The sequence below is a fragment of the Trichechus manatus genome, unplaced genomic scaffold (assembly GCF_000243295.1).
Source record: "Trichechus manatus latirostris isolate Lorelei unplaced genomic scaffold, TriManLat1.0 scaffold00004, whole genome shotgun sequence".
NCBI classification, from domain to species: domain Eukaryota; kingdom Metazoa; phylum Chordata; class Mammalia; order Sirenia; family Trichechidae; genus Trichechus; species Trichechus manatus.
In genome coordinates, this window is record NW_004443940.1 from 13,628,523 (window position 1) to 13,645,132 (window position 16,610).

The following is a 16,610-nucleotide window of genomic DNA, read 5'->3' on the forward strand; positions in this document are numbered from 1 at the left end:
CTGGCTGTACTTCTTCCAAGACATAATTGTTCTTCTGGCAGTCCACAGCATATTCAATATTCTTTGCCAGCACCACAATTCAAAGGCATCAATTCTTCTTCGGTCTTCCTTATTCATTGTCCAGCTTTCTCATGCAGATGAGGATTGAAAATACCATGGCTTGGGTCAGGCGCACCTTAGTCTTCAAAGTAACAGCTTTGCTTTTGAACACTTTAAAGAGGTCTTTTGCAACAGATTTGCCCAGTGTGATATGTCATTTGATTTCTTGACTGCTACTTCAAAAAAAAAAAAAAAAAAAAAAAAGGCATTTGTCCAGGAAATCCACCTGGTTATATCCTATCTCCCTCCTTTCAGGATATAACCAGGGGAATATCCTGGACAAATGCTTCTTTTTCTTTTTTTTTCCTTCCCTTTCTTAGGCCAGTATTTGGTTATGCAAATCAGCCCACCCACAATGCTCTGTGTGTTAATCACTCAACTCCATGACAAATGAGGAGCAATGAGATGGGACTGGAAGAAGACGAACTGGATGTTGAAAAAATGTATTAATTAACTCCACAGAAATTTAAAGCTACACACATTAGCAGAAACCACCTAACCCGCTGCGGTCCAGTTGACTCATAGCGACCCTACTGGACAGAGTGAGAACTGCCGCATGGAATTTCCAAGGCTGTAATCTTTATGGAAGCAGACTGCCACATCTTTCTCCCGCAGAGTGGCTTGTGGGCTCGAACCACTGATCTTTCTGCTAGCAGCTGAGCGCTTAACCACTGTGCCACTAGGGCCCCTTAAGAAATCACCTAGATATACCACAATGGGAGAATGGGTAGTACATTACATTTCTTTGTGGCAACAGAGCAAAGAATAGTCCTTAAATGCAAAGGGACTGGAATCAGACTGTCCTAGTCCAAACTCTGGGTCTGCCCCTCACTAGTTAGCAGTCTTTTACAAGTCGTTTTATCTCCCAAGGCCTTATTTTTCTCATCTTTAAACGGGGATAATAATAATGTCTACTCTAAAGACTTTTTTATAAAGTTTTAAATTAGATATTGAAGGTAAGCACTTGTCTCATAGTAAGTACTCATTAAATGTTATCTTTGATTATGGTGTTCACGGAAGCAGCAGTCAAGAAATCAAATACAGTGCATTGGACAAATCTGCTGCAAAAGACCTCTTTAAAGTTTTAAAAATCAAAGACGTCAGATGTCACTTTGATGCTAAGGTGTACCTGAACCAAGCCACGGTCTCTTCAATCACCTCAAGTGGTTGTTAGGTGCCGTTCAGTTGCTTCTGACTCATAGTGACCCTATGTACAACGGAAAAAAAACACTGCCTGGTCCTGCGCCATCCGCACAATTGGTGTTATGCTTGAGCCCACTGTTGCAGCCACTGGGTCAATCCATATTGTTGAGGGTCTTCCTCTTTTTCACTGATCCCCTACTTTACCAAACACGATGTCTTTTTTCCAGGAGCTGATCCCTTCTGATAATATGTCCAAAGTATGTGAGATGTAATCTCACATTCTTGCTTCTAAGGAGCATTCTGGCTGTATGTCTTCCAAGACAGATTTGTTCATTCTTTTGGCAGTCCATGGTAATACTCAGTATTCTTTGCCAACAACATAATTCAAAGGTGTCAATTCTTCTTCAGTCTTTCTTATTCATTGTCCAACTTTCACATGCATACGAGGGATTGAAAACACCATGGCTTGGGTCAGGCACACCTTAGTCTTCAAGGTGACATCTCTGCTTTTTAACACTTTAAAGAAGTCTTTTGCAGCAGATCTGCCCAATGCAATGCGTCGCTTGATTACTTGAAATACATAGTAAATAATCTGACCAGTGTTTCCCCTCAAATGAACTAAATTAATACATAAAGTTGCAAACTCCCTCCTCCCACACACCCACAGGGTGATTTTTGTTTTGCCTTTTTTTTTTTTTCTTTTGGTCTTAAAAAAAGTTTGCAATTCTTCTAAAAAAGTAGTCAGAGAGGGACAGAGTCTGCCCAACACGAGCAGCCCATCTGACAACACTTAATGCTTCGGTATGTCTTCCTGGGCTGCATCCAGCCTCATTTAGGACAGCTCCATGACCGAATGCTGCCTGACAACAAGATCAAGGTGTTTAAGGCCAAGGACAACAGGTCGGCCTGGCAGGGAGGTGAACTGAAGACCACCAGTCTCCTGGGCCCTGCAAACAGTGCAGGCTAAGCCTACCCGCTTGGTCTGGCTCTTTTGCAGAGAATGGTCTGCCTGGCAAGCTGGGGTCTGGCTTTTGTCTTTGGGCTGTCATTTTTCGTCATTTTCAGTCACGTGGAGGAACTACTGGAGAAGCAGAAGAACGGTTTCTCTGAAGGCTGCGAGCATTCCAACAAATCTGAAACCAGTTGTGGTTTTTCGTTTCTGGTGACCATCCATCCGGGTATTACTTAACTTGTCTGAAACGGTCAGCTCCGATTTAATGAGAAGCACGGGGTGCTGTAAATCCACAGAGTGGAAACTGAGCAAAGGAAAATTCATGAGCCTGGAATGAGGAAGGGGTGAAATGTGGTCAGTGTGGTCAGTGCCTTCAATTAGCCTGCAGAACCGTGGAGAGGAGCCTCACTGTGGACCCCTCCCCTCGATGAGTTCTCCCAGGGCTGCCTAGCAAATGTGCTTCCTGCTTCTCTTCTCTAAGCGACTTCATGGAATGCATGAAACAGTGAGCCAAGGCAATGCGTTTAAATACGTACTCGATTCTGGCTACTTTCGTTGGGGAACTAGGAATCTTCCAGTACCTCCTGAAAGTTCTGAACTAGGTGGATGTGTTCTCCTATTTTATAGTGCCGGTTCCAGTACCAGTTGCTGTTGAAATGATCCTGACTCATGACAATCCCATATGTGTCAGAGTAGAGCTGTGCTCCATAGGGTTTTCAATGGCTGGTTTTTCGGAAGTAGATGGCTCTCATTCTATAGTGGGGAGAAGAGGGGGCACAGAGTGGACTGGTTGTTCTCCATAAGCTCCCTGCCCCCGTCATTCTCTGCATTTCTTTGCCTTGCTCTACGCCTAGAAAGGCTGACCTTTATACATGGCTTCATCCAGCTTCCTGCTGGGTTCGGTCAATTGGTGGCATGGGCAGGAGACAAGAGGACAAAATGAAGGAGAGGCTGGGTTATTTGTTCCTTCTGTTCCCTCCCTGTCTCACTGCACTCTGGCAGCAACTATACATCTCTGGGAGGAGGAGGGGGCCAGCACATTTTTTCTGTAAAGGGACAGAGAGTAAATATTTTAAGATTTGCAGGCTTAAAATGCAAAGAGGTAAAATTGAGGATATAGGCAGTCTCCGGGTTATGAACAGTTTCGTTCCTAAATCTTGATTTGAATTTGTACGTAAATTGAACAGTTAGGTATGGTTTGTATCTAAAGCCAGGTAGTCAAACGCTTGTCTTAGTACATAGTGTACCTTTCTATGCATAAGAAACATTAAAGAAACATTTCCAGATACACTAAAACATCTTTAACATAATAATACAGGAATAATAATAATAATGTTTTGATGCATGTCTAGAAGTAGCGCCTGTTTGTTATTACGAACCATTGTATATACCTAAATTTTTAATATAATAGGCTTTACAAGGGTTGGTTCATAACTATGGGTTGTACTAAGTCGAATGTCTGTAACCCAGGGACTGCCTGTATTATATAGGTACTTACATAATCATTTGAAATGTACTACGGACTGCCAGAAGAACGAATAAATCTGTCTCGGAAGAAGTACAGCCAGAATGCTCCTTAGAAGGGAGGACGGCGAGACTACGTCTCACGTACTTTGGACATGCTATCAGGAGGCACCAGTCCCTGGAGAAGGACATCATGCTTGGTAAAGGAGAGGGTCAGTGAAAAAGAGGAAGACCCTCAACAAGATGGACTGACACAGAGTGGCTGCAACAATGGGCTCAAACATAGCAACGATTGTGAGGATGGCACAGTGTTTCATTCTGTTGTATGTAGGGTTGCTATAAGTTGGAACCCACTCGATGGCACCTAATAACAACAATAACTTACATAACCATTTGAAATTTAACCATTTAAAAACACAGAAACTATTCTTAGATTACGCACCATACAAAAACAGGCGGCAGGGCAATGGCCAGAGCTACCATTGGGTGGCTGCTTCTCCAGGGCTCCAGCTCAGTGGCTCCATTCACACCTTTTCCTCCTGGCCCTGTAGGCCTAGGGTGGTAACAGCTCCCACTGTTGCTAGGCCCTGAGTGCCTCACCATCCCTGCAGGTTCCCTTAACCCTAACCACACCTCTATAAATAGTTTCTTCATTCAACTGGCAGGTTGACCCTTTTGAGTGTGCCTTCTGTTTCCATCCAGGACCCTGACTAATCCAGGGAGGCGGCCAGGAAAGGGGAGCAGAGTCTATGGTACCGCTTGAGTCTAAATGTTTTGTCCAAGGCCCAGTGAACGTCCAGAGGCATTGCGGGCTCATATGGAGCACGCACTGTGTTAAACACTACGAAGGCTGAAATTCTAGCAGTAAGTTTGCCCTTTTTCTTCTTCTGAAGAACTCCTTACTTCTTTTGAATTCTGCTTTGTGCTTCTATTCTCAAATCTCCTGGCTCCTGCCCTTCCCTCACCTACCCAGCCCAGATCCCTTTTTTAAGATTACCTCTTTTTCTCTCCTCTGTCCTCAAAGAGATGGCAAGAAGAATACCACCTTCCTTGGATTTAGATTATCAGAATGACCTGTGTGGGTCCCAGGAGAGAGTCTACCCAGCATGGTGCTCTGGGGTGGCGTCCTAATTACATTGTATGACTCAGCTCTTTAACAAGAGATGGTAGAGTCCCTATTCTGTCCAGGTCCAGTGCTGTGAATTGGGGATTCAAAGATGAATTGAACATAGTTGGTACACCTAGGAGTCAAATCTGGTTGGGAGATGACTCATGAATATGAATAATCACACCAACGGGCATTTTCCACATCTGCCACCTAACGGAGGACGTGTTGGCACCGGCTGCCCTACTGGGCGAAAGCAACAAGGGAGTCCTGCAGAAATGCTTAGCAAATCCACCAGCATCAACCTGGCCTTCTCAGTGATTCCTTGAGATGTAGATTCCAACCACTGAACATCAATCTGGCAGCTGTGTTTGTGGTGAAAATGGATCCAATGTGAAATCTAATGGGGTTTTCCCTGCTGAGACCCCTGACAAATCACTGAGTATGACCGCGGCCCTGCTGTCTATCTTAATAATCCAGGCATCACGGTTCCTGCCATCGGGAAGCCTCCCATGGAATGCTGCTGGAACCTTTAATGACAACTTCTGTTGGAAAGCAGGCATGTCAGGAACCCTCTTCAAAGGAAGATAGAAGAGAGTCCAGAAGCTAAGGGAAGAGAAGGCCAACGGTGACCCAAGTGGCTAAAATACCAAGGAGACAAAGACCAAGAATAGTTGAGAGGCTGCAGCTGGAACGAGGGTCACGGGTGGCCTCAGGGAGCAGCTTAACTCAGTGATTCTCAAACTTGAGGGAGCATCAGTGTCACCTGGGGGGCTTGTTAACACCCAGATGGCTGGGTCCCATCCTGGAGTTTCTGATTCAGGAGGCCTGAGAATTTGCCTTTCTCACAAGTTGCTGGGTGATGCTGATGCTGCTGATGTTGGGCCACACTTTTGAACCAGTGTTTTAACATGAGACTTGAGAGGGGAGGCAAGAGCAGGAGCTGGGGAGCGAGCGGTAACTGGGGCAGCAGAGGAGTAGAAGTCTTGCTTACGGAGTCTGCATGTGAAATTTGAAAAGGGAGGCATTGGTGATAGAAGAGTTTTACTTGATGAGAAAGAGTGGGCAAGTTGTGAGGGCTAGAGTGCTTTTGGTGGCCTTTTGTGACACTCTGAGTTGTTAGGTTTGAGGTGGTGACTGAAATTTGTATTTTTTAAGCTCCCCCAGGTGGTTCTGCTACTCAGCCTGGTTTGGGAACCTCTGTATACTTAGTATCTGGCAGTGCTCTACATAGTAGATGTACAACAAATACTCTTTGAATTTATACTAATTCCAAGTGGGAGTCGAGAATGTTAGGTTTCTAAATGTGTTTACCCATTTTCCTATTTATTTCATAAAACTCAGTCCTAAACCTCCCATTCGTAGAGGAATAACCTGCTCTCAAGCAGAAATTGGATTCTGCAAATAGAATTGATGTTCTTTCAAAGTCCAAGATTACAGAAATGAAAACCTGGCTGTAACCAAAGATGTTGTATTAGTCGCAAGTTACAGATTCCAGGAAAAAAACAAAAACAAAAAACCAAAAACCAAAAATGACGGAATAAAAAAATCCCCTTTCTTCTTCATCTTCGAGATTCTACTCGGCTCCTTCCTGTCTGTGCATGCATGCACGCCACTGTGTGTTCCACATTAGAAAATAACCAGAAGCAAACAGCTGATGCTACTCAGGCAAGTTGCATTTCGCCCACATCTTTCCAGAGTTCAGTTCATTGCCCCAGGGGCAGCTTATCTTAAAAAAGAATCTCAGTGCTTTGAACACAGCACACCAAGATGGAATGCACTGCAATTAGTGTGAGCATGGGCTAGCTTGGCTGAGAGAAGACAACTACCAGTAAGGTGTCACTCCACTGATTTGAAATAGTATTTCTTCTGATTTCATAACAGAAGCGTTGCTCTAAAACTAACAAATAACTCAGGGGAATGATGAATATTATCTTTGCTGGAACTGGAAGAGCGGTAAGGCTTAGGGATGTGCGTGTTCTTGTGTATGGGGTGGCGACGAGAACCTTCTCTTATGTTGGGTCTTTATCTGAGGCCTTGGGATTGGCCCAGTTCTGCTTGCAGCATGGAACTGGAGGCTGAAGTCCTGAGTTGGTCCTTGGATTCCAGAACTAGATAGAGCAAGGATCTTCCCATCTTAGTTTCCTCCCCTATGAAATGAGGGAGGGGGACATTATGTCTAGAGTTTTTTCTAGTACTCTCTGACAATTGGTGTAGTGCAGATGCTTATGGGAAAGGCCAAAGAGCAAGGGTGTTGGATAAATCACATGAATTTAAAGACATTTGCACCCAAGGGGAATAGAAAAGAAGCCTTTAGGAAGTATTAACTGCCTCTTATGGTATCAACTGTCCAATGAGCAAAGAAAGTTTTAAGCTATGGAGGTGTGGCGGGAAGAGAGACGGAGAAAAAAGAGGATTCACTCATATCCAGGAAGAGTGAGCCTAGATTCAAGGCCAGCACAATGCTCCTCAGATCCCCCATGGTTCCCGCTGTGTCCTGATACACAAATGAGGCTTGGGCTTATGTTATGGTAAGAGGAATAGAGGCATCAAGGAGAACCCTGCCGCTTTTAGACAGTGAAACTGCCTACTAAGTGAGTTAGCAGATGTTATGGAAGTTTATAATGACCCTCCAGGGTGACAACCTGAGTCACTTGAGTCAGAGTCCACGCTCTTTCCACTATGCTGTTTCAGTGATTTTAAGAGCCTGGTTCTCAACTTTGATAATACGGAAAGTGAGAAAGTAATAGCTTGTACTTCCAAGTTCATAATTTTAGAATTTTTTTCCCCCTCAGATCAGCTGGATTTTGGTTTGATATGTAATCATGTCAAAAGTTCTGATTCGTACTATGAAAGTGTTTGATTAGGAATGATGATGGGTTTTTAAGTATAGAGACACACCTTGATCGGAGAGTACCACTTCCGGGGGGAAGAGGGCCTGCGCATATTGTTGTTGAGATTTCGAGGTTCAGGGAATTCATACTCCTGTTCAGGCATCTTGACTCTTGCATTCTTTGCCTTTTCCAACTTAGCGCCTTCTTCTGTGGAGCCCTTTTCTCCCCAACGAACCTAAAATAAATAAAATACAATAAAACAAAATGACAAAATAAAACACGCTGTCCCTAGCCCTGGTGACAGAATGGTTAAGCGCTCGGTGGCTAATGGAAAGGTTGGCAGTTTGAACCTACTCAGCTGCTCTGCAGCAGAAAGACTTGGTGATCTGTTCTCGAAAAGATTACAGCCTAGAAAACCCCATGGGGCAGTTCTACTCTCTCACGTGGGGTCATCGTAAGTCGAAACTGACTCGCCGGCACTGAACAGCAACAGAAACAGAGAATGGTGGGAGCCCCTGGGTAGTGCAAACGGTTAACATGTTCGGCTGCTCACCTAAAGCTTGGGGGTTCAAATCCACCCAGAGGCGCCTTGAAAGAAAGGCCTGGCAATCTCCTTCTGAAAACTCAGCCATTGAAAACCCCACGGAGCACGGTTCTACTCTGACACACATGGGGTCGCCATGAGTCAGAAATGACTCGACGGCAACTTTTTTTTTTTTTTAAGAGAATGGTAATCACAAATGTGAGACGACGGTGAGATGTGCAATGTGAGTGCTACCCAGGCCTCAGTTCTACTGGGTTTTGAGGGGCAGGGAATGGGGGAGATGTGGACAAGGGAAAGGGAGAGCTGAAGGGTCAGTGGGAGCAGGCCACGTGGATGGGCATTTAGGGGAGGAGTCGTCCAGGCTGGGGGCACAGCACATGTGAAGGCCCTGTGGGCCCAGGTAAGGACTTTGGCGCTTATTCCAGTGAGAAAAGAAACCACTTGGGGGGGTTTGAGCAGACAACTGGCCTTCTCTGACTCATGGTGGGTATGATATGGGGCTGCACAGTTGAACAGCTGTACTTCCCATCTCTCTATCCTTCTGCCTCATAAACCACCTCCCCACTAGACCTCAAGTGTGAGTTTTCACCAGTTTGCTTCTGTTTCCATCACCAAGTAGTTGGCACATAGATACGTGTACATTAAGCTGTGCTTTTACCTCCATCCTTTTAATGCCTCCGACACCGCGCCCACCGTAATAAGAGGCGTCCACTGTAGGCCACTTTTTCTTAGGCAGACCGTCATCATCTTCTTCCTGCAGAGAGATTGTTCCACGTGAATTTTCTGGTGACGCATGAAGCAGCAAAGCACTATTGCTGTGAGCACAAAGTTCAGGGTACTATGGCAGAGTGGATGGGACAGAGCTTGTAGAGTCGGACTGCGGGGTGAGATCCCAGTGCTACCACTTACTGCCTCTAGGACCTTGGGCAACTCACTAGCTTATTTTCCTTATCTGTAAAGTGGGGATGAAAGGAGTACTACCTGGTGAGGTTGTGGCACAATCCTTGGACCTGTTCTATCCTGCATCTCTACCCCTTTGGAAGGGGGCCCTGGCAGGCGCAAATGGGTAAACTCTGGACTACTAATTGAAAGGTTGAAGGTTCAAACTTACCTAGAGGTACCTCAGAAGTAAGGTGTGGCAAACTGCTTCTGAAAGATTACAGCCTTGAAAACTCTATGGAGCAATTCAACTCTGCATGTATGGGGTTGACATGAGTTGGAATCAATTCAAAGACAACTAACAACAACACTGCTTTGTAGTGGATCCATCTAACCCCATATACATGCTGATGACTCCTGGATTTCTGTCTTCAGCCCTGGCTTCCCTGAACTCCAGTTGCTGACTTGCCATTGACATCTACTCTAGGGAGACTAACAGTCATCTCAACAATACCATGTCAAGGAAAGGTCCTGATTTTCCCCACCCTAACCCTACTCCTCCCCAGTCTTCCCCACTGCCTGGGAGTCATTCTTGAACTGCAGTCTCCCTCACTGCCTCTCCTTAATCCTGTCCCAATTATAGAGAGAGAGAGAGAGAGAGACTATCTGATTGAAACTCTTCATTGCACAGAAGAGAACAGATCCAGAAAAATGAAGTGATCAATGACAGTGAAGTTCTGATCTGGTTTCCTGATGCTTTGTCCAGGGATTCCACCCCCTCCCCGCCATACTTCATGATATTAACTTAAAGAAGGATTTACAATTGGCTTTCTTTAATTCATGAACTCTCCAAGTGCTTATGATACAATGCTGCTGTTGTTGTGTGCCGTTGAGTCGATTCTGACTCATAGTGACCACACAGGACAGAGTAGAACTGCCCTATAGGGTTTTCTAGGCTGTCATGTTTACGGGAGCAGATCTTTCTCCCTCAGAGTGGCTGGGTGGGTTCAAACCACAAACCTTTTTGGTTAGCACGCCAAGCTCTTAACCTCTGTGCCTCCAGGGCTCCTCATACAAAACATAAATCCACTCTGCACCTTTTTTCAGGACTACTTGCACACCCGAGTTGCTCTCTCCTTTCATCCCTTCTCTATCTGCCCAGGAACTTACTGAGGTGCTCCATTTATCTGCCGTGCCTGGGTAAGGAGGGCCTTCCAGCTCCCAGCATATACGCACGGGCCAGAGTTCTCACAACAGAAAATGCCTCGACTTAAGACATCTGCTCCACACTCTCTTAAACCTCTAAGCCCGTGTTTCAGTCCTCTGACCCAAGCTTGCCTGCCAAACTCAAAAAAAACAACGGCAAAAGACAACACAAAGCCCAGGGTTTGACCAACGGAAGAGTCAGAGTTTCCTCGCAGTTAGCATGGCTTTGTTTACACATTTTAGAGGCAGGAAGGTTTTGCAATTTCCAGGAAGAGAGAGGGATCTTTGATCTATCTTTACATTTAGCCAAACATTGATGAAGCAAAATCTCAGTACCAGTAATGCCACTAAGGAAATCGGCAGCACGAGAGGGTGAATCTTTGCATCTCTATTCCTCCACACTGTCCTTCAAGGATGAGCAGGGAGAGAAAGAACTCCGGTTTAAAAGCAGGCCACAGGAGGGCCAAGAGGGGGGAGTAGTCAGACACTTCCAGAGGACCCTCTTACAACAAAGACCCCAAAAAACAAGTTATTTGATTATATATGGCAATCTGGGGGCCCTGAATATCAAAGGCAGAGTTGAGGAACTGGACTGAGTGGCAGGGGGAGGGAGAGACAGTTTGGAAGCAGTGAGGAGTTGCCAGACCTGACCTGGCAAGAGCCTGAGCCTTTCAGGTCTGATCAGCTTGGGGGTGAGCAGTGAGGCAGACAAGCATCAGTGTTCAGGAGGTGTATCCTGCACCAGGAGAGACCCAGCCGCAGAGAGTCTACTCGGCCACGCAGAACCAGTGAGAAGCAGCCCTTGATGAAAGATAAGTTCTTGCGTACAGCTTACCGTGTGGATCAAACACACCCCCCTTAGGGAAGAAACTTCTCTCCCATTTACCTCCCTGCTCCCTGCTCTGCACTGGGTCCCAGACTAGCTTCAGCAATTGCTGAGTCCCCTGGGCCGGAAGTAGGATCTGTCACATGCCCTGAGCCATTCTCCCGGCCTTGGAGAGTGAACAAATTAACAAACGGGAAAAAATAAACTGCCGGCTCCCCTAAGCCAGAAACCCAGGGTAGGCACAGCTCCTTTGCCTAGGCACAGGCGTAAGTGATCCATGGACTTTTAGTGCCTTTCCCTCTGCAGAGATTTGTGTGGGCCCATCTCAACAGCATAGGCCCTCATTACCGCAGTACAACAGGGTATATACCAGAACTCTAACTTCAACTGTTTCAGCTGTGAAGTGGCAGGTTCTTGACATTTGACACTGCTCTGCCCATTAAGCAGGGTCTTGACCTACCCACCACATCAGCGGCCTGAGGACTGGTGGCTCTACCCATGCCACCTAGCCACCTGTGATACAGGCCCATGAATAAGTGGTGCCCCCCAGTCCATACAGCCAACAGCACTAGCTGCTCATAGTCTGCCTGCAAAACCCACCCACCTACGTGCTCTAGGGAGCAGGGAGATGCCTTCTTCCTGGACACTTGGTGGCAGCCGTCAGCCCCCTGCCTTGTGCAGAGTGTGTTCCCCTGCTGCAACCAGATGCCTGTGCCTACACCAATCATCCATGTCTGTCTAGGACTGTAAGTGAGAGCCTACACCACACACTTGGTGGTTATCTACATGGGCGCCCGAGCTGAATCCATACAGGAAGAGTGGGTGGACTCCTGAGCTCACATACCTAGTAACAGATCTAACCACCTGGCGACAGGACGTTACAGCTTCAAAGGTGCCAATAATCAAACTAGCTCATACAAGCAGCCTATATGGGCATATCAAAACAAAACAAGAAGCTAGGACACAGTAAGCAAACGTAAAATAAATAAATATAATAACTTATTGATGGCTCGGAGACAAGAGTCAATATCAGATCATGTAAAGAGGCAATCCATGATGGCTTCAGCAAGCTCCCAAAATAAAGAATCTAGAAATTTTCCAGAGGAGGAATATTTCTTGGAATTACCAGGGGCAGAATACAAAAGATTAATATACAGAACTCTTCAAGAAATTAGGAAGGAAATTAAGCAAAATGCAGAACACGCAATAGAGGAAATTAAAAAGATTAGAGAAGAGCATAATGACCAATTTAACAGGCTGCAAGAATCCGTAGAGAGACAGCAATCAGAAATTCAGAAGATTAACAATAAAACTTCAGAATTAGATGACTCAATAGAAAGTCACAGGAGCAGAATTGAGGCAATGGAAGTCAGAATTAGTGAGACTGAAGATAAAGCACTTGACACCAACTGATTTGAGGAAAAATCAGATAAAAGGATTTAAAAAAAAAATAAAAGCAGGCCACAGAAATCCTTAGAGTGGGCTTTCTTTTAGGGAAAAGGCTTAATGTCCTCTATGGTTACTGGAGGACACTGGATAGGCCCAATTGTTTTGCATGATAAACTGCCAGGAATTGGGAGTTCGTAGGCAGTGGGCAGAAGATAAGGAGAAAAGAGTGGAAACTACCAGCAAGCAGCCAGGGCCCATGAGCAAGAATGGCCAGTGAAGTCTTCCAGTAGTAGGAAAGACAGTGAGGCTAAAGACGAGCTGTCCCATGTTCTATCAAGTGCTCATTGGCTGCACTGTGTTGCAACCAGGGGCTTCAAACAGGTTCGTTCTGGTTCGATCCTCTGCTCAGACTTTGCATTGCCACTCCAGATATACTGAATCAGGATCTACATTTTAACAAGATCCCTAGGAGAATCACCTAGGGATCTTGTTAAAATGTAGATCCTGATTCAGTATATCTGGGGGTGAAAATGCAAAGTCTCAGCAGGAGTTTGAACCAGAATGAACCGGTTCAAAGCCCTGTTTGTAACCCACCCCCATATTTTCAAGCCTTCGTTAAAAGCCACTACTCTGTGTGCAGAAGGGCTGTCCTGTGTCAGGGGTATCTTTGAGGAGTATAGGAATCAGGGTGGTGTCTAGCACAGGGCAGGAAAGGAACCATAAACAAAGGAGATGAGATCTTGCAGAAGGAAGAAGTGGGAGCCAGTGGGGCCTGGGAGGAACTGCAGAGATTGGGAGGGCTGCTGGTTTCCCTTCATAGGGTTAAAGACGGTTGTGTTTAAAGGATGTGGTGGCCCCAGGTGTCCAGCTGACTGATGTCTGGAAAACACCAGTGTTCCAGCATTATTCAGATGGTAGAGACCGACTCTGATCTACTCGTCCTCAGGCAGACCTGGGCGTGCCCTCAGTCACAGCCCGGCTCTAGGAAGAAACAGCTGTTGAATAAGAAGTCTGATGTGCACATTTGGTTAGCCCATCATTGAATTAGTCCTGTGCTATCTTCAGACACTGAACTTTCCCATCTTTCCCAATCATGCTTCAATATTTATGGCTCCATATGCCTGGAAAACCCTTCTCCCACTTCTAATCATCCTTTAAGATGTAGGGCAAATGGAACCTAATCTGTGAAGAGCTTCCCTGATTTCCCAGAAAATTCAATGCTCCCCTCTTGTGTTTCCACCCGTCGGTCAGTCTGTGGCACTGTGGTGGCTTGCATGTTGCTGTAATGCTGGAAGTTCTGCCACTGGGTGGACAACCCAGTAACAATAAGCACCTGGCTTTGAGTGGTGAACACATTTCTGGGTGTATTCTTGGACTCACTGATCCTAACAATTTCTCCATGGCATGAATTTTTTTGATGGGAAAACTGAGCTATGGAGAAAGTATACAACTTGTCTAGGACCAGTGGTTCTCCCTAATAGTAGCAGGTCTGGCACCCCTCACAGCTATGTCTACAAAGAGTAGCCTCCCTCTCTGGAGGGGAAAAGCTATTGTCAGGCATCTTCTGGACACTGGATATCAAATACACTCACACACACACTTACATACACCCCACATACATTCACAAAAATACACACACAAGCACACTCACACATACCCACCCACACCCGCACACATTCATACACATAAATTCACTCACACACACATCCACTCACACACACAGTTACTGTACACACACACCCCACACACATTCACACTTACACACACATGCTGTTGGAGTACACTCCAAACAGAAGTCCTAAAACAGGCCCAGAAGCCAGTATTCTATATTTCACATAATTAAAAAAAAAAAAAAAAGGAACATTGCTACTAAGAAAACTAAGCACTATATCCTTTATTAAAGAATTCAGGACCATCAGTGTGTCGTCCTTAATCACTGTGTATGAATGCGTAACCAGATATGCTGATGCCATGACATATTAAATGCGGCTCAGAACAGGAAAATCTGAAATTAGTCGGAATATGGATTTTCCAACAGAGGTGTTGCTTTTTGCTGACTTGCCAGTTTGCTCCTAGGAATTCATCTCCAAGACTGACATTGAAGATGACCTCTGGCTTATCTCCAAAGACTTCAGATGAGACAGTTGGCCAGTTCTACTGTAGGGCCTGCCCTCTAGAACCTCCCAGGCCTGGGAGTCTCTTTGACCTTAGTTTTTTACTTCACGTCATCACCCTTACATTGCTGTGACGGGTGCCAGACCTGCTACTGTTAGGGAGAACCACTGGTCCTAGACAAGTTGTATACTTTCTCCATAGCTCAGTTTTCCCAACAAAAAAATTCTTGCCTCACAGAAATTGTTAGGATCAGTGAGTCCAAGAATACACTTGGAAATGAGTTCATCACTCAAAGCCAGGTGCTTATTGTTACTTGGATGCCCACCCAGTGGCGATGCCTTTGATATACAACCCTCTCCCTTCAACAAAAAATACCAGCCAATAGAAGTCCATATATTCATATTCCTTCTCAGTCTTGCTCTCAACATTAATGGCCACTTACCCTCCCATCCCCACATATATACTGACCTACACAGACACTTTCTAAAGCTTCATGATGAGAAGGTGTTTGGCTGGTGTGTGGGACAGTGAAAGAGAAGACGGGCCAGGAAAAGGTGGGGCTAAAGTGAGCAAAAGAGAATAGCCATGCACTAAGGTTAAGCGCTCGGCTGCTAACTGAAAGGTTGGCAGTTCGAACCCACCCAGCCACTCTGCAAGAGAAAGACCGGCTCATGGGCTTCCATAAAGATTACAGCCAAGAAAACCCTTTAGGGAAGTTCTACTCTGTCACATGGTGTCGCTATGAGTTGAAATTGATTTGATGGCACCTAACAACAACAACAACAAGGGCATGGACAGACTGCAGAAAACCAGTGGTCATCTCAGTCTTAAAGGGGCTGTGGGCCCTGAGTGCCATCTGGGCCTGGGTGGAGTGACAATGCCACTTAAGAAAGGAGGTGGCCCCTGGATGCACTGTTAACCCAGAACGGAAACTATTCCTGAAGCCCACTCTTCAGACAAAGATTAGACAGGACTATAAAACAAAAATTATACACCTGAGGAGTGTGCTTCTTAGTTCAATCAGATATATGAGACCAAATGGGCGGCTCCTGTCCAAAAGCAGGATGAGAAGGCAGGAAGGGACAAGAACTGGTTGAATGGACACAGGGAACCCAGGGTGAAAAAAGGGAGTGTGCTGTCACATTGCGGGGATTGCAACTAATGTCACAAAACATTATGTGTATAAAAGAATGAGAAATTAACTTGAGCTGTAAACTTTCACCTAAAGCATAATTATTTTTTTTTTTTAAAAAAAGAAAGGAGCACCTGATGTTCCCACAAAAGACTGGCGTTTTCCCTGCTGGTTATCCAAACCCAAAACCAAACTCATTGCCATCGACATAGTTCCAACTCATAGTGACCCTATAGGACACAGCAGAACTGCCCCATAGGTTTCTAAGGCTGTAAATCTTTATGGAAGCAAACTGTGACATCTTTCTCCTGACGAGCAGCTGGTGGGTTTCAGTCAGCACATGAGCGCTTAACCACTGCGCCACCAGGGCTCTTCGGCCTGTTACAGGAACTACATATTTCTCAGGAACATGTGAGAGAGGACTGCTCTATGCTTTCTGTTAAGGCACAAGTTTGAATCCCAGTCCCATCACTTAATACCAGTGTGATCTTGCGTGGATTATTTAACCTCATCGTGGCTCAACCGTTCATCTATAAAGTAGGGGCTGTAACAGTCCACTTTTGTGTGGGGGCTGTTGAACGGTTAAATGAAAAGTTCCAGGAAAACTGCTTTGTAGAGTTGTCCGAATTACTGTAAATACTCAGTAAATGTCATCTCTAGTAGTAACTACTATTATGATTAATTTTTACAGCTTCACATGCAATATCCACCAGGAATATTTGCCTCTCTCTGAAGACAACAAGCTAAGGCATTAACTATATAAGCCTCACCTTACACCCTCTGTGGGGATATATGCCATTTAAACATGGCTGCACTACTGACAACTGCAGCCCCCACAGGCCTCTATGCTGCACAGCATGTTGAGACTTGTCCCCAACATGTTGAGACTTGTCCCCAACATGTTGAGACTTGTCCCCAACAT

General features: G+C 45.4%; 1 protein-coding gene across 1 annotated transcript in view; it reads right to left on the bottom strand.

Annotated features, from left to right (window-relative positions):
* Positions 1–16,610, bottom strand: part of ANTXR1 (ANTXR cell adhesion molecule 1) — a 268,269-nt gene that overhangs the window by 62,671 nt on the left and 188,988 nt on the right. The window contains exons 15-16 of the mRNA XM_004369248.1: positions 8,800–8,895; positions 7,665–7,832 (exon numbers count right to left, since the gene is read on the bottom strand). Of these exons, the coding sequence (XP_004369305.1) occupies positions 7,665–7,832; positions 8,800–8,895 (264 nt within the window). The remainder of the gene's footprint in view (positions 1–7,664; positions 7,833–8,799; positions 8,896–16,610) is intronic.